Below are 20991 nucleotides of genomic sequence, written 5' to 3' on the forward strand. Positions count from 1 at the left end.
TGTTAAGGTTTTCTAGTTGTTGACCCACAACCACAAGTATCTGAATTCTTTTTTTAAAAAAAAATTACAGACAAAACATTTTTAAGAGGGAAATATTTGGCATTTTCTTTTTCTATATAAATTCATAGATTGAAATATTTGAGCAGATTTGCCTTTAAATTATTTGTGTGTTGGGATAGGAGATTATTTTGGATAATTTTTAAAAATAATACTATAGCACATTTTTTTTATATGATGGATGTGAGATAAAAAGATAATTGAAAAATGTACGCAGATAAATTTGTGTAATAATTTGCTATCCAAACACATATAATTAATTGGTTTTCTATTGACAAAGAGATTTTTTCATTAGATGGTGTATACTTCACAATAATACAACATATCATTTCATAGCCACTAAAATGAAATATTTTAAAAGGGTTCCTTCAAAAATCTACAAAGAAGCCTAAAAACAATCAATTCCTTGAAATGCTTAAAAAAGGAAAGAACGAAACACAATTTCACATGTACATGATCAAAACCCGAAATCAATTTGAATCTCACATTAAATAGGGGTATTAATCTAGTTCCATGAGCATGACTTTAGCAAGTTCCAACTCGATTCAAAAAATAAATGCAATTTTGGGCTTTCGAATTCAAATTTAGATAAGAAAGGTCAAATTTGACTCATCATTTAAATGAGTTTTCGTACTCATATTGGGATCGATCTAAACTCATAATTAACTAAGTACATAATTATAAATAGTATATTAATATTTATAAATTATTAATATTTTAATGTTATAATATGTAGAATTATATATATTATATATCATTTAATATGTAATTATATATATAATTATACATATGAATGAGCCAAATTTTAATCAAATTTGAGCTTAAATGAGACTCAAATCGATTCATATTTGATTTAAACTTATTATTTAAACCCAAATTACGTAGTAAGACTTATTGGGCTTTTTACGGGCCAAGTTCGGGCTAGCTCAGCACCATTGACTGCCCTATTTAAATGGCCATTCATTCACATGCTTCGTTTCAGCCTTGTTTCTTTTGCTTTCCAGATTTCACAGCCCTTTTTCAGCCCACCAAATGAATCGGCTCCGCCATCCCCGCCTTGCTGCACCACCACTCCTCCGCCTCAAACTTCCTCAATCCGTCCACGGCTGCCATACCTGTCAAACCCCAACACACCCTTCTCTCCCCCTGTCTGACCCGTCATTCAAATCCAAAATTGTAGAACTCATCACAAACCAACACTGGTCAGAGCTTAAACCCCTGCTAAAACCCACAACTCCATCCAATTTTCTCCAACAATTATTCGACCACAACTTCCCTTCACATTCCATTCTCACCTTCTTTAGATGGTCCCAACATGGTTTCCAGGTTTCCCATTCTTTACAACATTTATGCAAGTTAATAGCTTTACTAGCAAATGATAAAAAATACGCAAAAATCCGATCTTTATTGCATTTTTCTGTTAAAAAAACACCACCTTTTTCGGTTTCTTCGTTTTTTCACACACTAGTGACTTGTAGTGATGATTTTTGTGCTAATTCTATTATTACTGATATGCTGATACTAGCTTTAGTGAATAATAAAAAATTGGATTTAGCTGTAGATGGGTTTAGGAGGGCTGGAGATTACGGGTTTAAGTTATCTGTGATTTCGTGTAATCCAATGTTAGGAGAGTTGGTGAAGAATGGAAAAGTTGGAACCATGGAGTTTGTGTTTAGGCAGATAACTAAGAGGAGAGTTGATGTTAATTTGATTACTTTTAATGTGGTGATCAATGGTTTTTGTAAGGCTGGAAAGTTGAATAAGGCAGGTGATGTCGTGGAGGATATGAAGGTTCTGGGGATTATGCCTAATGTGGTTACTTATAATACTTTGATTGATGGATTTTGTAAGAAAGGTGGGGCTGGTAAAATGTATAAAGCTGACGCACTTTTGAAGGAGATGGTGGAGAAGGGCGTATTCCCAAACAAAATTACATATAATGTGCTGATTGATGGGTTCTGTAAGGCTGATAATGTGGTTGCTGCATTAAAGCTTTTTAAAGAGATGAAAGAGCAACAGATAACACCAAGCATATCAACTTATAATTCGTTGATTAATGGTCTTTGTGGTGAAGGGAAAATTGATGAAGCTCTTGGTCTGCGAGATGAAATGGTTGGATTAGGTTTTGAGCCAAATATAAGGACTTATAATGTAATCCTAAATGGATTTTGTAAGAATAAAATGCTAGAGGAAGCTAAAGAGATGTTTGATGATATTGTGAAGAAAGGCGTCGAAGTCAATGCATTGACTTTTAATACATTAATTGATGCTTATTGTGAAGCTGGAAACATGGATAAAGCTATAGCACTTCATCAATTAATGTTGACTCAAAAGGTGTGCCCTAGTGTTGCCACATACAATTCCCTTATCGGTGGTTATTTTCAAGAGGGTAACTTAGGAGCAGCTAACAAGCTTTTGGAGGAAATGGAGGAGAAGGGTTTGAGAACTGATCTTGTCACCTACAACATACGTATAGATGAACTATGCAAGAGAGGAGAATCTAGAAAAGCAGTTAGACTTCTAGATGAGATCTTTGAGAAGGGCCTAATTCCTAGTCATATTACTTATAATACTTTGATGGCTGGCTATTGTCGAGAAGGAAATCCTACTGCAGCTTTGGTAGTGAGGAGACGAATGGAAAAGGAAGGTAAGCATCCTAATGTGGTATCATACAATGTGTTGATTAAGGGATTCTGCCAGAAAGGTAAGTTGGAGGAAGCAAATTCCTATCTTAATGAGATGTTGGAGAAAGGATTGGTCCCAAATAGGATGACATATGAAATTATTAGGGAGGAAATGATGGAGAAGGGTTTTGTCCCTGACATAGATGGGCATCTCTATACTGATTCTGTTAGTGTTTAGCCTTATAGGCAAAACTTATTGTGGTCTTATAGTGGCTAAGGTTTTACTGTACTATCATGTGGATGAAAGAGATGAAGCCTGAAGGGTCGTAAAGTTTTGGTTTGCCGTCTTTCCCTAATGTCAGTGTCTGTCTAATGCTGGTTGTAATGCATTTGCTTGGCTCAACTTTTGCTCAAAACTGCGGGGGTGCTCAAGGGTCAGAAATGAAAGTACAGTGTCAGCTTTTAAGCTGTAACTCCAGTCTTAATCAGGTGCTCTCTTTGATACTAGTTTATCAAATGCAGAAGGTTTTCTATTCATCATATCCACAGTGAAGCTTTGTGCAATAATTGGAGGTACTAGACAAGTCATGAAGATCTTGAACATCGTCTCAAGTAGGTGGGTCTGACTCTTATTTAGTTGATAATAATGTTCTTTACTGGTTAGTTCCTACTTATGATATCACCTTCGTTAGGAATTTACTCTGCAAATAATGATATATGCACTGATGCATCGCTATTGTGCGTGCCTCAGGGAAACCTAGACTTCCTCCAATACATACCCTGTTGCTTTTTCATGTTCAAAACTTGACAAAATCAAGCGAGGGTTTTCAATTGTGGGGGGGTGGTCGTCAGTGCATATAAATTCATATCGATTGGGTCAGCTTCTTTACGGTTGTGCTCTTCAGCCTATACTCAAGCTTTAGCCCTACAAATGTGCTGTTTCACAGAAAACTCAGGCACACTATCGCTGTTTTCAGTTTGAGCTTTGCAATTTTCCCTTGGATGAGTTTAAAATTGCTGCAGCTCCTTGCCGCATGTCAAACTTAGTTAAGGAAGAGCTTAATTAGTTGATATCAAGTTCTGTTATTCTTTCTTGCTCTTAATGAATGGAGTCACTACTCTTTTTGGTGATACAACTCAAATTGGTGATCATTTTACTTTTGGTGTCAGCCATAATAATGGGAAAAATCAGGGAAAATGCTTATGCAGAGTAAAAAGAGAAGAATTCAAGCAAACAGATTCTTTTTGTAATTTAGTTGCTTCTCCCCAGCCCAATGTTACTTCGTGATTCTAGTTGCTGGTTCAATTATGTTCTGCTCCCTTTATTCATTCATTTTTAAGAACGTGGCATGCAATTGAACTCAATCATGTTAACCCTTCACGTTGTGAACGATATCTTCAGTCTCATGGCTCAAACCAAAATTGGAGAAGATCCAATTGTTACCCGATGCGTTGGTTCCACCATTGAATTTGAAGCCGAAAAGAATTTTGGTTGTCTGAGACAAAAAGAGAATCTAAACTGAGTAAGAGACCTCATCTTGAACAAATTGACAAAAGCATATTGGCCAACTGTACCAAGGGATAAGGAAGTCAGCATATTGGCTTGATGATTTTTCAAGGATTAGGAGCATATTAGGTGGTTTTCTTTCTTACACGTGTTTTCCTCTTGGTCTTGCGAAATGCATATAACATTCGTCTTCGGAAAAGTCAGAATAAATTGTCCGACATACAGGATGCACGGGGGACATTTCAATTTGAGATGATCAGCATATTTACGTGCTCAGCAAAATCATAAATTAAGAATTGAGGGCATAGGACTTCCATCCATGTTGATAGAGAAAGATTGAAGGAATTGCAATGGATGGAGAGATGGTGAACGATATTCCTGAGGATCCAATCCAAAGAGAGATAGACCAATTAGATGAATCAAACAAGAAAACGGAGCAAAATATTCGAAAGCTGGAAGCAAGAGCAGCCCAAAATGTCAACCTATATTTCATATTCCAAGCAGTGATTCTTGCGTCAATCACCTCTGCCTCATCTCTCAGGTGTCATCACTGGTGGCTTCCATTGACCCTCTCACTTCTTGTTGCCGTCCAAAACTTGTTCACCTTTGTCAGCGCCATGTACAAAATTGTCAAGTCAAAAGAAGAGCTCGATCAGGACACCTTGGACCTTGCTTTCATCAAGTTGTACAGGATCAAAAGGGCTCAACTCAATCAGGTATTGCCTGGAACCCCGTTCGATCAACTGCAGGGTGGTTCTCGAGTCGCTAAACAAGGGAATAATCAGAGTTTTAGGCCAAAGCCGGGCTTGTTTAGCCGGTGGAAACGCCGTTTACTTGTTTATTCTTCCGTTGCTCTGTTTGTTGGCTTCAGTGTTGCTATAATGTATGGCTGCTACAGCCTTCTTTGCCGTTCCAATGAGGAAAAGTGTGTGAAAGTCTGCTAAATGGTGACCACAAGTTAAAATTACCTTGTTGGTTGAGGCCTAAGGACTGATTGTCAACCTGTATAGTAGTCATTTTAAAAAAAAATAAATATAAGATAAGAGTGTATGACCTTTTCTTTTCCTTTTGCAATGAAATATTTGACTTTACTTTGTTATAGTACTATGAAAAAATTGTACAAGTTAAGGGTTTATAAAAAAAAAGCCCAAAATTCAATCACTTTTGCAAATCTTTTCATTTGTCAAACAATTAGTTAATGATTGATTACAGTCGCGAGTTATAGTTGCATGATATACATCTGGCTTGGAAAATTAATTATGCCAACATATGTAGCTTTATATATATATATATATATATAATTATTCTACTCTTTTTTTCTCTTTTTTATAATTTTTTGGGTTTATTTATTTATTTTACCTTCCCAGCCCATTTTCAACGAATCATCAAAATGACGAGAGAATGAGACCCATCAGGGTTTCGGCTTCACTTTCATAAGAAAACTCACCCACTTTAATGAATCTACCAACAATGAAACCGAACTTTAAAAAATAATCTTGTCACTACTACTCGCTCAAGCTTAATGCATGTCAGCAAAAATTCACAACCATCATCCTATCTTTTTTTTTGTCATCTTTTCTTTTTGTTGTTTAGATATACTAAAAAATTATTAATTTTGTAAAGAAAAATAAAGATAAAAAAATTGACTTAGGACCAACAAATTACAATCATCATCTTGGACGATGGAATTAATGGAACAGCCAGTTTATTGACATGCATCACATTCAGTCTGCACGCGACCCTGTTTGTTCATGCACGAGATCGCGGCATCGCGCACGACTGTGCCTAGTCGGTCAAGTCATGCCCACTGTACATAGCGTTCAGGTAAAAAAATTTTGAACTGATTGTAGACTCACATCCTAATCCTCCAAACAAGTGGTCAGCCATGAAGGCTTGACCAAGGCATGGAAGTTTCTCCAAATATTGTTGGAAGTGTGTAACATGATTTAGAAGCTTTCAGAACACTTTAAATTGTTCGAGAGTTTTTGTACATAAGGGGTTTATGACTAAAAAGATATGGAACCTTTTATAGGTTCCCACTTGTGTAACATAGAATAAGGGAACGTTTTAGATAAGCAAGTTGGATAGTTTATTTGGTAAAATTTTTTAGAATCATGTAAAGGATTCTTGGCTTGCTTATAAATAGGCCAAACACCCTCTTTTATAAACCAACTTTGGGAAACTTTTGAAGCCTTAAGTAATACAAAGTTTTCCTTCCAGCCTCCATCCTTATTCTTCTTGCTTTTCACGTTTACGTTTCTACATAAACTCTGCGCGTTTAGAAGTTAGGTTGACTAGAGAAATTTATATATATAAATTGAAAGAGGTAAATACCTCGTGGTGTGTGAAATTATCATGTAATACTTTGACTGGAATACTAGGCTGTGCTTCTTTCTGCATCCTTTGTCTTCATTAACCTTTAATAAGATAAAATCAAATAGTTATTTAGATTACTTCTTTCTCTGGACTGACTTGGGCATCTTCTCTTCACTCCGCTCACTTGGTTTTAATTGATAGTATGCAAGAAGAGACACTAGGATCATAATCACCTTATTGTCTCGTTGCCTAAACATTTTCTCTTGCACATTTAGAGATTTATTTACCCCGGCCCTCTAAATGCTTTTGGATTGATGATTAAGATGTCAACCACTTTAAAATTAAGATCCTAGACTTAAGAGTTGAATATCCTCAGAATGATAGTTCTTATGATTTTGTTTTTGCTCAAGATAATTCCTTTTGATTTTTCATTCTCTTTTTTTTTTTGGTTTCCATGGGCCTCTCAGACATCTCAGAGTTCAGTAGACTTTACTAATTTTTTGGGGGTGTCATCTTAGTTGGGATTTTTCTGTTGTGGTCCTTATTGCTATTTTGTTTGTTTTGTATGTACCATTGTGACGGATGTTTGAACTTATTTGCTGTAAATACTCTTCTTGATGTACCGGCATGTGGTCCTTATTTGCCCAGCTTTCGTTGATTGCAGCTGCAATCGGCGGGGCATTTTATATGCTTTCTATTGCTGGGGGGAATGCAAATCGAATGTTGCGTGACGTGGGGGAGCACGGCAAGGTGACGATGGCTACTTTTGTAGATTCTATCAAGGAATTAAATGCTAAAAAATGGCAGTTGGTCAAAGGCCCTTTGTTTTCTTTGTAGAGTAGGGGGTGACCCATTAGTGGGGCCCAATTAGGAGATTCATTTGTGGTCAATACCTAACTTTTTTGACCTGCTATTGGTCAAGTTAATATTGTTAGACTTGAGGATATATTCACGTGTCAATAGATAATCAATTTTTTTGTTACTGTTCTATTTTGCCGCCTCTATTTCTACCAATGGTAACCTTCTCATCACTTCTGGATGGACCAACACACTTCTTTACAACTGCCTCATCAGAGCCTATCTCAGCCTTTCCCAACCACAAACAACACTCATTCTCTTCTGCCACATGCTTACTCACGCTGATCACACTGATCACACTGATCATCTATATATATATTTTGTTAGGAAGCTGAACCAGCTGTTGATTACGAGTCGAGTACGCGACATATGTGGATTCGATGTTGTGTAAGGCTGTGAGATTCACTTTGAAGGATAAAATGGAGAAATTGCGCTTAGATGTCTTAACAATTGTCCAAGTGACGGATATCAGGGGAGTACCAGATGACATGCTGGTGGAAAGGATCGGAGGGGTGGAGAAAGTTATCCTGGAATGAATTGGGAAGTTGGAGACAAATGATAAAAGAAATCAAGGCAACAGAGACTTCTATTATGAAGGATCTTAACCAGATCAGCCGCAACACATTTCATCAATTTTGCTTTTATTCCTTGTTGCTGTTTTGCTTGTTTTGCATGTACCATTGTGACGGACGTTTGAACTTATTTTTTGCAAATGCTTTTCTTGATGTTTTGACATGTGGTGTGGACATTTTGTAACTCTCTGGCTACTCTGTTATAGCACACACTAGTGCTCTATGAGTTTAACCCTCTTAAAGACAGTGTTTTGAAAATCGGACCGGACCGGCCGGTTCGACCGGTTGAGCCGCGAACCGGCCATGGCACCGGTCCGGTTCAATGCTAGGTTTGACTTTGCCAAGAAACCGGTCAAAAATCGGTCAGACCGCGAAAACCGCAGAACCGGATTTGAACCGGTCATTTCCGGTTTTCAAGTTTTTTTTTTTTTTTTTTTTTTGCAAAATGTAGTTATCAAGATTTGAATTCAAGACCTTTGTAATAGAAGACCAATGTAGTAACCGTTGCACCATCATATCTTATTAGTTTTTTTTGATAACTTATTTATATAAAACAAACACTCATATTTCTTTTGTTTCATTTTCTTTATAAAATCTCATACTCTTATGGCTCTTTTTTTTTTAATTTTTAACTCTTTCTCTCTCTCTCTCCATCTCTCTCTCTCTCATCTTTTCTGTTGCCACTCATTTTTTAATCAAATCTCTTTATTTTTAATTTATTGATATTTTCTTCCATCTTTTAATTTTATTTTTGTCCATTAAATTTAAAAAAGTTAAAAAAGAATTATTTTTCTTTAACCCAATTTGTTTAATGCCACAACCACTCACTTTTATCTCATTTTTTGTTTCTCATCAAATTTGCATTTCTATTTTCGATTCTCTTTATTTCCTTCGAACTCCAAACTTTCGTTTTTAAATTGCAATATCTAAATTTCAAAACGTAAATTAAAATTTAAGTTCACAATGTCTAAATTCTCATAGACGTGAATTTTGTATAATTTCAAATATTGTGATATTTTTGGATTGGATTTAAGATTTTTTTGGTAGATATAATTGAAATTGAGATAAAATTTATTTGTTTTTAACTTATAATTTTTAAAAATCCAAGTTATTCGAAAATAGTAAACTTTTCATCATATAAAGTATTAAATTATCCATTACATGTCTTATTTTGTGCATATATATATTTATATAAATTATTTTTTAAAAAATTCATTGAACCGAGGTTGAACCGGTCCGACCGGTTGAACCTCGACCCTTTCACTTCACCGGTTCAATTAACGGTCCGGTTTTAAAAAACATTGCTTAAAGAAAGCTTATACAAGTTGTTGAACTAGTATTACCAAATGCAGATTACCGGTCAGCTGTAGCACATTTCTTCTGATGAAAAAAAGCGATTCCATGTTGAATGGGCACGGCTTTCGTTGATGAAAAAAAGCGGTTCCATTTCTTCTGATGAAAAAAAGTGATTCCATTTCTTCTGATGAAAAAAAGCGATTCCATGTTGAATGGGAAACAAATACATGGATATATGGTCAAGAATGAGACTAACCCTCAATGTTTAACTAGGTTACATTACTAGTCTTGCAGTTTTATGTGGATTTTGTGACTCACATGGATAACTTATTTGATATAGTTTGAGAATGCCCGTGATGCAGAAGATGCTATTAGGGGTCAAGATGGATATAACTTTGACGGCTGTAGATTGAGGGTTAGTCTTGCTTCTCCTAATTGAAGTACCGAGCAATATTTGAAGCCTAATATTTCAAAAGTACACCAAAACCACTTCAGACCAAGAACATCTAAGCCCGCATGATACTGAGATGATGCAACACAAGAACCACAAATCTACTTAGCAGCTAATCATAAAGATAAAAAGCAGAAGATAGTAGAGCAAGCAAGCAAGAAAAATGAATAGAACATAAACTTTCTCTTGAAAATGCAATTACTGTCATCTTTTATCCTCATACTAGATGCAAAATGTCCATATCTCCTTTATCATTTATGCTGCATCACCCTAGTAATGTATGACGTGAATCACGATATTTTGTTCCCGACAGGCCCCCCCCAAAAAACACACCAAAAAACAAAAGAAAAAAGGAAAAAGCTACACAACTTACTTTTTCCCTTAGCTGATTTTTCCTTTCAGTACTTTCTACCGCATTAACTGCTTCGCGCTCAGCTGAAGACAGACAAAACAAAAGCATGAAGCAAAGAACCAAATGAGAAAAGCATATAGACAAGAACAACAGTTTGGTGTAGCAGAACATATCTTAAAGGAGAATTGCTAGTCATACCTTTCAAATCAGGTTTCCTTTCCACCTTTGTCCGGTTTAATCTATTAACTATCTCATTTATTCGTTTCTCCACTTTGACGGTACGAACCTAAAGCAGAACCAAGATCAGATATAGGTAAATTTTTCGTCCACCATCAACAGAGAATGGAACTTCATATCCTGAAGCATAAGGCACAATGAGAATCATACTCCAGCTATTTAAAAATAATATAGACTCACCATTTTTGAGTTGTGCAAACCAACTTGGCCAACGTCCATGGAGATAGTTTTTTAAGATTATGCCATGGAGTATAAACAACATCAATATTGTTCACCTCATTTCCTGCCACATGACAATGTCAGGCTAATTATGAATGAATAAGAGATTAAGAAAAGGAGATGTGTCCATATTTTCTCCCCATTCGATTAAATTTTTATACGTTACAAACTCTCATTTATTCCTCAAAAATTGGGGCAAAATAAATTTCACCAGCTTTTGAAGCTGAAGACTAATTCCATTAAACAAAAAGAGTTTCTCTTTGAAACAACACATAACAGGAAAATAAGAATTTACCCTGGATGGAATTTGCTTTGACTAATTGTGCACAATCTTCCAGTACACCTTCTGGTATATCATCAAATGTTTGGCCCTTGTGCAATCTCAGAAAGACATGGGCGGATGGCATTTTATCCACATGGAACCTGCAAGGCAACTTCAGGTTTTCAATAAGTGGCAAACAGGTATGAAAAACAATGCACTGAAACAAACGGCACATAACCTCCTTGCCCATCAAAAGACACATATATCCCTTGGGAAATCTAAAGCATGACACCATGATTCACAGGTATAATAAAATTATGAAAGAAAAGGAAGTTCATGCACTTACTAGTTACACCTACCACCTAAGAACATATCAACTTACCTACAATTTCATGATTTCCTCAAACAAATGGCTATGTCATTCTAAAATTGTAACAGAATACTTGCTGATAGACACTGTCCTGAATGTGACATTGTTGAGAAACAAACAGCTTAAAGCATTAAAGTGGTTAAATAAAGGACCAATACAATGGTTTCCTTCTTCACAAGTATTACTACTCATTTCTATCACTCATGTATGTCCACCTTGCCACCTCTAGCAGCTAAATTCAACAACTTCTACCAGAAGATGCTCCAATCTCAAAGAAAGTCACCAAAGGCTCTTTCTTTATCAGAACATGCCCAATAAAGATTCTTTCTTTGTAAGCCAGAATTTCTCAAACTGAATCTAACAAGAATCTTTTCCTTCAGGTTTGCCTCTCAGCCATTAAATCGAACTTCTTTCTTTCACTATCCACCAATACTTTCTCAAACCACTAGGCTGACAAGAGCCTCATGTATCAAGATGGCCTTCTTATAGTCTAGACGAACTCCTTTTGCATTTACATATCCTTCTTCAAGTACTAACAAGCACAGGTGCAATACCTCATAAATCTAACCAATCATTTAGTAAAAAATAATTTAAATTATTTTAAATTTAGGTCCGAGAATTCAAGAACAAAATTAAATAGCCACTAATCTAAATCAACATTTTTCAGGAGACGTACTTTTTCAAGGGATAACCAAAAACTCAACGGAGCACTAAAATTCTCAACTCAATACAATCTCAAAATACAAAATTAGATGCTAATAAACAACACGTAAAACATCAAGAAAACCATTTTACACTCCAAAATCCAAACAAAAATCTAAAATTTCACACAATGTATACACTACCTAAATTAGAAAAAAACTAGGGTTTGAGAATTACCAAACGTCTTCAAGGAAGTCGTATTTGATGAGCTCCTCGTTCTCGTAATTATCGAGGCCCATGAAGATGGTGTAATCTCCAGCCTCAGGTCTGGCTTTGAAGTAGTACACCATTTTTCTTCTTCTGCAACTGGAGAGAGAAGGCTAGGGTTTCGAAATTTGCTTTCTCCTTTCCCCCTTTTCTTTCCTTTCGTTTTTTTTTGTGGTTAGCGGAGACTCGAGAGTTGAGAGTACAGGGGTTATTATCACTTTATCCCCTTAAACTATATCACTACTATCAGTTTACCCCATAACGTTATCTTTTAGTCACTTTACCCCATAAGTAATTCAACTCAACATGTTAATAAATTTTGGATAAAAATACCCTTTTATTTTATAGTATTACTACATTATTATTATTACTTTATTCATTTAGATTACAGTGATACAATCACTTTAATTCCTAATATTATTTTTTAGACATTTTATCTCATCATTAATCTAACTAGTATTGTCAAAAAATTTTAAATATATTTACCTTTTTTATATATAATTAAAAAAAAAAAAATGGTTATTCTTCCTTTTTTTTGCTTTAAGAAATCAAAAAATATAAAAATAACAAGATTTTCTCAAAATTTTTTCACACTTATTAATACTAGGAAAAGAAAAAGAGATAAAAAAGAAGAAGAAAGAAAATTAAATTTTGCAAAGAAAGAAAATAAAGAAAAGTCTAACATTGTCGTATTACATTAAAGTTGTCGAGATTAGGATTGGAATTTGTTAGTAAATAGAAAAGTGAAATAATTTAAAATAATAAAAATATTTAATTCTTTCTTATTTGTAATTTTTTTAAAAAAAATTGAGCTCTCTCCCTCTTCCCCTCCCCCTCCCCCTCTCCATCTTTCTATTCTTTTTTGATATTAATAAGATTACCAAGAAAAAATAAATTAATACTTTGACTTTTTTTCTTGATACTAAAAAGGAAAAGAGTCAGTCTACATTTTTTATTATTTTTATTATTAAAAAAGGAGGGTATTTTCTTCTAAAATTTTTTAACTTGCTAAGTTGGTTTAATGGTAGGATAAATTGCCTAAAAATAACTCTGGGGGATAAATTGATAATGAGACTATAGTTTATGGGGATAAAGTGATAATAATTTTAAGGGTTAAATATGTATTTTCACTTTAATTAACAAACTCCGTTAAGTTTGACAGTTAGTTTTGGGGGTAAAATGAATAAAAAATAACGTTAAGGGGGAAATTGATAGTGATATCAAACGTTAAGAGAGTAAAATGATAATAACCAGAGTATAAATTGGTACTGTATAGGTTGAGTTTTTATTCGGAGAAATTGGCTTTGGTTTTTGCTGACTCTGTGACACGTCAGGTATAGGTGGATTCATGAGCCCCCACTCTGCCGTACAACAATATTTGCATGTGGTATAACACTTGTTATTTGGCTTTGTACTGCTTATTGAGTGTCGAGTATTTCGTATTTTCAATGCACGCCCAAAAGTTAAACATGTTAGTGTTAAATCCTTTTACTAAACAAGTCTTTTTCACAAAAGGGCGGACAATAAATACATGGATCAAATAAACAATAACTTAGTTTGTCCTGCATAAATATTTTAGACCAATCCTTTTTCCTTCTTGCTTTTTCTTTGACACAAAGCCCCAAGAAAAAATGTGAAAAAAAATACTGGTCCAACCAAAATATAAACCAATTATTTATTGTGAAGCACGGGTAGGGATGGCAACGGGGCGGGGGATGGGGGCCCGCCCCCGCCCCATCCCCCGTCCCCGGATCCCTCTCCCATCTCCCGTCCCGTTGCCTACAAACTCCTCCTGCCCCCGCCCTATCCCCCGCTTCCCTCGCGGGTGCCCCCACGGCGCTAATAACAATTTGTTATATAATTTTATTATGGTTAAATTTTAGCAAATAATCAAGTACTGAAATATCAACACATCATCAAATTATTATTCATTGTAATTTTACAATTGAAACTTATAAAAATAATCAAATAAAAATTATTTGAATACAATCCAACATGATGAAATAAAGATAACTAAAGTAGTCAAGTTTTCACTTTTGGCACAAATACAATCACTAATTCATTATTGTGCTTGTTCTTTTTTTTAAGAAAAAAAATGTTATTGTATTAAGTGTAATTAGGGATTTAGTATAAATGTATTAGTAAATTTAGTATAACCAATTAATAATTTGTATTAGTACACATATATAATTATTAGTATAATTAATAATATCAATTATATTATATATATTAATAGACATTATATAATACATATAACTAATAATAACATTATCATAAGTTTGTAACTAATTAAATTATATATTATATATAATTATATACATATATATTTTATATATTTATATTTTTAAAGCGGGTGGCGGCCCCCTTCCCCCGCCCCCTGCCCTGTTTCTAAGCGGGGGAAAAAAATTCCCCCCGCCCCCGCCCCAACCCCCTCCCCATTAGCCCCCCGCGGGGCGGGTGCCCGCTGCCATCCCTAAGCACGGGGCTGAGATCGGACTTTCCTTGTACCTTCCCAAGTGAGAAACCACAAATTTAATTCACCACGTTTTAATTATACCACCTACTTTCATATTCCACCCGGGCGAGCCCTTCCCTTGCTTTCCCCACCAAAATCCTATAGATTCTCCCACTTCCCTCCGACGTCAGACGTCGAAAACGTCAACTTGGACACCACAATTAGAATATTATATACCAGAAAAGCCGACAAAAGTCTGCAAAATGCTGGCTAATGGGCCTTGTAAGCCCGACAGCCAGTCCAATTTTTTTTAAAAAAATTCCAAACAGAATATTAGGGCTGTCAACGGGTTGGGTCCGGGCCGAAATCCATTATTCCTGACCCGGACCCGAATTACTATACCGGACCCGGATCCGACCCGTTTATCCGACGGGTCTTTTATTCTATGTTCCGGATCCGGATCCGGCGGGTCCCGGATCCGGGTTGGGTCTACCCGAACAAATTTAGCAAAATTTATAATTTCTAATAAAAATGAGAAAAAAATATATTTGTAAACTAATTTCTAACTAATGCAAAGAAAAAACCAAATAAAAAAAGAAATCAAATTGACTTTACTCAAATACATCACCCTAATCAAATTATATTGATAAATATATATTTTTTAAATTATTAATTCATTTATATCCGGATCCGGATCTAATACGGATCAGAATACTATATTCCATATCCGACTCATTTTTTTGTTTGACAAAACGGATCCGGATCCGGAAAACGGAATTAAATCCCTACCCATACCCGTAATAATTTCACGGATCCGGTCCGGATCCGGGTCTAAACCCGACCCGTTGGTAGGCCTACATGCAAAGTAATTGTCTGTTTTTTTTTTTGTGCTAGAGTCCAAGATGGTCACATTAGAATGGAGGTAATTTTTCCTTTGCAGTAATTCTTCAAAATGCTATCAAGCAGGATTTTTAAGAGCGAGAAGATAAGAAAAACAAATTTCTTGGACGACTATACGAGTGTGCAGAAGAGGTTTGCAGAAATGATTTTACCTTGTTATCGTGCTTGTATTCTGCAAATTTTAAAGCAAAGAGTGCTTTGCGCTTGCTGCATGATGGGCTAGCCAATTTTAAAGAAACACGTCTATCCTTCTCAAGACCAATTCTTTACTAAGCACGATTCCTTGTTGCCCCTGGGATCCGACCAAACTACAAAGTGGGGTTGGCCGGAGCCAATTATTTACACCCGTAGCAAAGTTAAACACTCATTGCGTTGTTATGTACCTGGATTTGGTCATCATGAGGGGACCAGTGTCTCCATTGTGGTGCTTGCTTTGTATTTGGAAGAGCAGAAAAAGCAATGCGCCATGAGTATAATATGCTGTTATCAAAGCCATCGTCTCTGACTCTTGTTAACTTCTTGGTGTTACTTCTGTCTTTTGGGATAATTTCAAAAACCTCTCCCGAGGTTTCTAATTATTTCACTGGCCTCCCTTCAAATTTTAAAAATTACACTAACCTCTTTTAAAGTTTATTATCTTGTAACATTTAAGTCCAACCAATAATTAAAAAGTAATATTAGGAGAGAAAAAATAATATGATTCTATCCTTGCTCCTTATCCATTAAATTGTTTAATTAATCTAATATCAGTTCAAATATTAAAGAAAACATTGTAATTTGCTGTTTATTATTAGGGATTAAATCATATATGGCACTAAAAATGGTATATCATTATATATATTTCACTTAATGCAAGATTCAATTTGCTCTTCTCAATTACAAATTCATTGTCAAACATGATCAATAACAAATAATCAAAAAAAATTGTAATCAAAATATTATAAAGAGTGAACTTTAATACCATAAAAATCTCAATAATTAATCTTAATATATTGACAAGAATATTTGTGATGTTAAAGTTTGTTCTCTGCAATATTTTGGTTGCCAATGTTTTGAGTATTTGTTGTTGATCATATTTGACAATAGGTATGGAATGGAAAAAGAGTAATTTAGATATTGTATTAAGTGAAAAATATGAGATAATATAAGTGTTTTTCTTTATTGTGTGGGTTGGTATTAAGTTAATTAAACAATGTACTAGATGAGGGACAATGATGAATTCATATTATTTTCTCTCTCTTAATATCATCATTTTTTAATTATTGATTGGGTATAAATGTTACAAGATAATTAATTTCAAGGGAGGTTAGTGTAATTTTTAAAACCTGAATTGAAAAGAATACCAGTGAAATAGCCAGAACTTCAGGGAGGATTTTGGAATTATCCCCTGGTTTTTCTAAAGGTTCTTCGTCTTCTTTGGACGTCGCATTCAACAAAATGACATCCAGTACTGTGTTATCGAAATTGGATTAGGATTGTTGAGTGTTCACTTGAATTTCGTGAATGGAAACCACCATCAGGCAAATATTGGATCCACGATAAGTAAAAGCTGATCAACTGGTCAAATGCTCAAAAATCTCAAGGATAGGAAATCGTGAATTTTCAAGGACACGAGTAAAAGTCTAAAATCTGACTACCGCTTACGCGGTAATTCTTCCAAAGCACCGAAATGCCCAAAATTTTTTTTTTTTTTTTTGAAATCCTATTTTTATTACAAAGAGGGGTTTTGGCAGAAGGGGAAATCCTATTTTATTAGGAGGGGGGCCTCTCTTGCTGCTCTTGAGCTACACTTGTCTGATGTTCTGTCAAGTTGCGATAATTTTTTCAAATTTAGGGCCCCGTTTGGCAAGTGAGTTTTTTGGATGTTTATTTAAAATTTTACTGTAAATTACTGTAAAAGTTTTTAAATTTTTTTTTGAAATATGTAAATTTTTGAATATTTTGAAGTGTATAATTTAAAATTTTTGAAAAGTTTTTTGAGGTTATTGTAACTAAAATTTTTAAAAAACTTGTAACAGACAAACTTGACAAAAAACTCAAGTGCCAAACAAGGCCCTAATAGAGATAGGAATCGAATCCCTAATCACCAGGGAAGAGTCATAAAACTCAAACCGCTCAACCACTGTCCGTTTCTATAAATGCCCAAAATGTCACACTTGTCCTTTTCTTCACTAGCTCCAAAATAACTTTAAGTTGATCGAGCACCAAAATTGAGTATTTAATGGGGGCTTATAAAAAATTGATGATGTAAGCCTTCTTCTCAGTTGCGTTAGATTTTTCAAAATTAATTATAGATAAAAATTAGAATTAACAAAAGTTACTTATCAAAAAGCAAAAACAATTGAAAACATCATAAAAATTGAACGTAATTAGTTAAAATAATCAACCGAGAACAAGCACATAATTGTTGTACAAAGAATAAGGCCCTTAAATGGCTTAGATTCTTGCTTTTTAAGTTTATGGTTTAACCCCTACATGTGCCAATTGGACAGCTGATTATTTTCTCAAATATATTTGCTTACATCATCATTACAATTTTTAATACATTTTTTTATCTTCCCAATTACCTTTTTATCTCACATACATCACATCACAAAAAGTGCTACAGTAAAAATATCTCAAATAACTTACAATCCAAACAAATTAAGAGTTTTTAGCCTTCTGTTCCCTCTGAATTTTGGATTATTCATTTTTAATAGGCTTAACAGTAGTCTGTCCTATGAACAATCACCAGTTGCCCCTTAAGTTTAAACCATCAATCATGAAATTACAAGTATCTCAAACTTTCAATCTGCTGCAATTTAGCTAAGTGAATCTGTCTTGGTGAAATTTGTCTGGCCTTTTATTATGGTATAATAAAAAGTAAGTAATAGACAGCCTTGTTCTACTGAAATGCCAAATTCAACGTTTTCATCCTAGCGGGCCAACCACTAATTTTTCCTCGTACTCCTCGCATGGTAGAGAATGAAAAGAGATTTATAATCGGGTCACTATTTTTTTTTTTTTTGATAAATTGGGTTTCTATTCTGAAATGGGCATTTTGTCTATATGCTATAAAAACACAAGAGAGTTTATATAATCTTTCAAACTAAAGGCCATTGCCCCTCAAGTCACTGCCCTTAAAAACTCTTAAGATATTGTGTGTGTTTGGAGGTGATGTGATGTACTATTATTTGAAATAATTATTGTGATACTTTTTATGATATGATGTATGTGAAATGAAAAAATAATTAAAAATATAAAAAATAGATTAAAAAATATGTTTATGATACAAGTAAAATATTATTTGAGATAATTTAGCGATCCAAACACCTATTATAATTGATATTTTTCTGAGGCAAAATGCTATTACTTATTTGCGTTTTTGTTTTATTGATCGACAATATTTATACCGGCCTATTCTATGTCCTACATAGAAAGGGGAATCTAATTGAATTGTATCAGTAGTTAGAGGAAAAATGGATTCGACAATGTCAAAGGGATACTCCGGTGCGTTCTTGAATTAACTGTAGTGAAATAGTTCATGCAGGCAAAATTAAACTAATCTTTTAATACAAAAACGTTCTGAAAGTGACAGATTAGTTCACATTTCCTTTTGACCACAATGGCAGAATTACCAGACAGAGGACAGTGTTTTGTTTGACCAATAAGCCTGGCTTTAAAGATAAGATGGATAACGATTAGACTGGCCTGCGAAAGTTCCTTGAATTAAATTACTGCTCTGCATTTTTGGATAATTCTTTAATTCCACAAGGCTATTTATCTGAAACAGCTGTCATTGTTGGCACCTCCCCTTATCCATTTTCACCTCCAAAACTAGACTTTTAATACACCACACCAAATTAGTCCAACACCATTACAGCCATCCGCCCTCATCAGGTTAGCTTTCTCGAAGTTGAGTAACGTACACTTCTTCTCTTCTTTTTTTTTTTTTGTTGTTTTTGTTATCCATTTATAGGTACCTTTCTTAATCTTGATCAAGATTGCATTTTTTTTTTTTGGGGGTTTCTGGTGGTGAAATGTTCAAAAATTGAGATTGCTTTCCTGTGGTGAAAAATCAATCTATGATATCTATAGTTTGCACAACCCTTTTGGGCATTTGTCTTCTCCAATCTTTCTCTGTTGTTTTTCTTTACCATTTCTATGTGATTTTTTGATCTAACCCCCAGATTCTAAGGCCTTCGATTTTTAGCTTCATCTGAATCTTGTCCCTGAAATTGTAGAAAAAGTTAGCATTTTTAGTTTAATCCACATTGTTTAAGAAAATAAAGGAGGCCCAAATAGAGAAAATGTCATCAGAAAGTGATCAGAGATATGCAGTGATGGATGAAAAGAAGAGGAAAAGAATGATTTCCAATAGGGAATCTGCGAGGAGGTCAAGGATGAGGAAGCAAAAGCAATTGCAGGATTTGACAGATGAAATGGGCAGATTGGAGGTGGCAAACAATGGCATTGACGGCAAGATTGATGGGATTACAGAGAAATATATGATTTGTGCAGCTGAGAATAATGTCTTGAGAGCTCGGCTAACGGAATTGACTGAGAGATTAAGATCATTGAATGATGTGATCAAGAATTTGGAAATGGTTGGGGATGCTACTCAATTGCCTGATCCTCTGCTGAAGCCTTGGCAGGTTTCTTGCTCAATGCAGCCTATCCCTGCTTCTTCAGGAATATTTCAGCTCTGAAATGATGGCGATGTCGACCTTAATGGGCTTCCCTCCTTTGCAGTAAATAGCCTTTTGGATATTCGTTTAGCTTAGTTTGTGTCTGGATTTCTGTTTATTGTATGCTCTGTCTGTATTAGTTTTAACTCATCATGTAGCTGTTAAATGTTTTGTTGAGGTCATGGACTATTGCCTCCTCTCATTTATGTTAGTGTGGAATCTATCAGCCGTTTACTCTTGACCAGTGAGGCAAAGGGTATATCCCATTATGTTTGTGAAAGCAGATATCCTATGTATGTTTGATCTTCTCTTGGGAATTCAAAAGTTTGAAGATTTAGTAAGACAGTGCTGGAGTAATAGAATAGTAGAATCATATGGTTTGGATTAGGTGCTCAAGTTCAAAGTTGATTTTATTTTAGATGAAACAGCAGAAAAAGAAGAAGAGGAAATCCATTCTCCCTAGGAACTCATTAACATATTGTGCCCACAAATGATTTATAGAAGTCTAATGCTACCCTTTCATCCATTAACAACTTTGGATTCTATGGTATTATTTTTCTTTAATTATGACGGCATCTCATGAACAGCTACAGCTTAAGCTGATATTTGTTCAGGACTTTTAACACATACCCTGGTCCCTTGATGAAATGATTATGCTGGATACTCATTATTCTATGTGGTTGGAGCATCTATTTGTTCCTTAGGGAAGCTTGAAGTTGGTGGTCTTCAAGACATAATATCTATTTGTTGGATAATCATTAGTAGTACAAGTAATTCTGCAGCTGGTTGAGAATTTTAGTTGAAAATGACAAAAATTCTTCCAGCTATTTGGTTGTTGACCTCTGGAAATATGAATAACATTAAGGTTAGGTATATCCTGTTGTAGGCAGATATAGATAGGTTTAAGGGGATAATACCAGAATCTTCCCATTTGCCTGT

General features: G+C 34.8%; 2 protein-coding genes and 1 pseudogene across 2 annotated transcripts; 2 read left to right on the forward strand and 1 right to left on the reverse strand.

Moving 5' to 3' along the window:
* The first annotated feature begins 1089 nt into the window (after positions 1 to 1089).
* On the forward strand, positions 1090 to 5253 carry LOC113760261 (pentatricopeptide repeat-containing protein At1g09820). The gene is made up of 2 exons (XM_027302817.1): positions 1090 to 3297; positions 3433 to 5253. The coding sequence occupies exon 1, from the start codon at positions 1090 to 1092 to the stop codon at positions 2917 to 2919; it is 1830 nt and encodes a 609-aa protein (XP_027158618.1). The 3' UTR covers positions 2920 to 3297; positions 3433 to 5253.
* A 2230-nt stretch (positions 5254 to 7483) lies between these two features.
* LOC113760262 lies at positions 7484 to 12113 on the reverse strand (annotated as a pseudogene).
* Positions 12114 to 19158: 7045 nt separating this feature from the next.
* LOC113761494 (bZIP transcription factor 53-like) lies at positions 19159 to 20393 on the forward strand. The gene has a single exon (XM_027304506.1). It carries the CDS (start codon positions 19675 to 19677, stop codon positions 20071 to 20073), a length of 399 nt encoding a protein of 132 aa, XP_027160307.1. The 5' UTR covers positions 19159 to 19674; the 3' UTR covers positions 20074 to 20393.
* Positions 20394 to 20991: the final 598 nt, after the last annotated feature.

Source organism: Coffea eugenioides, chromosome 2 (assembly GCF_003713205.1).
Source record: "Coffea eugenioides isolate CCC68of chromosome 2, Ceug_1.0, whole genome shotgun sequence".
Taxonomy (NCBI): Eukaryota; Viridiplantae; Streptophyta; class Magnoliopsida; order Gentianales; family Rubiaceae; genus Coffea; species Coffea eugenioides.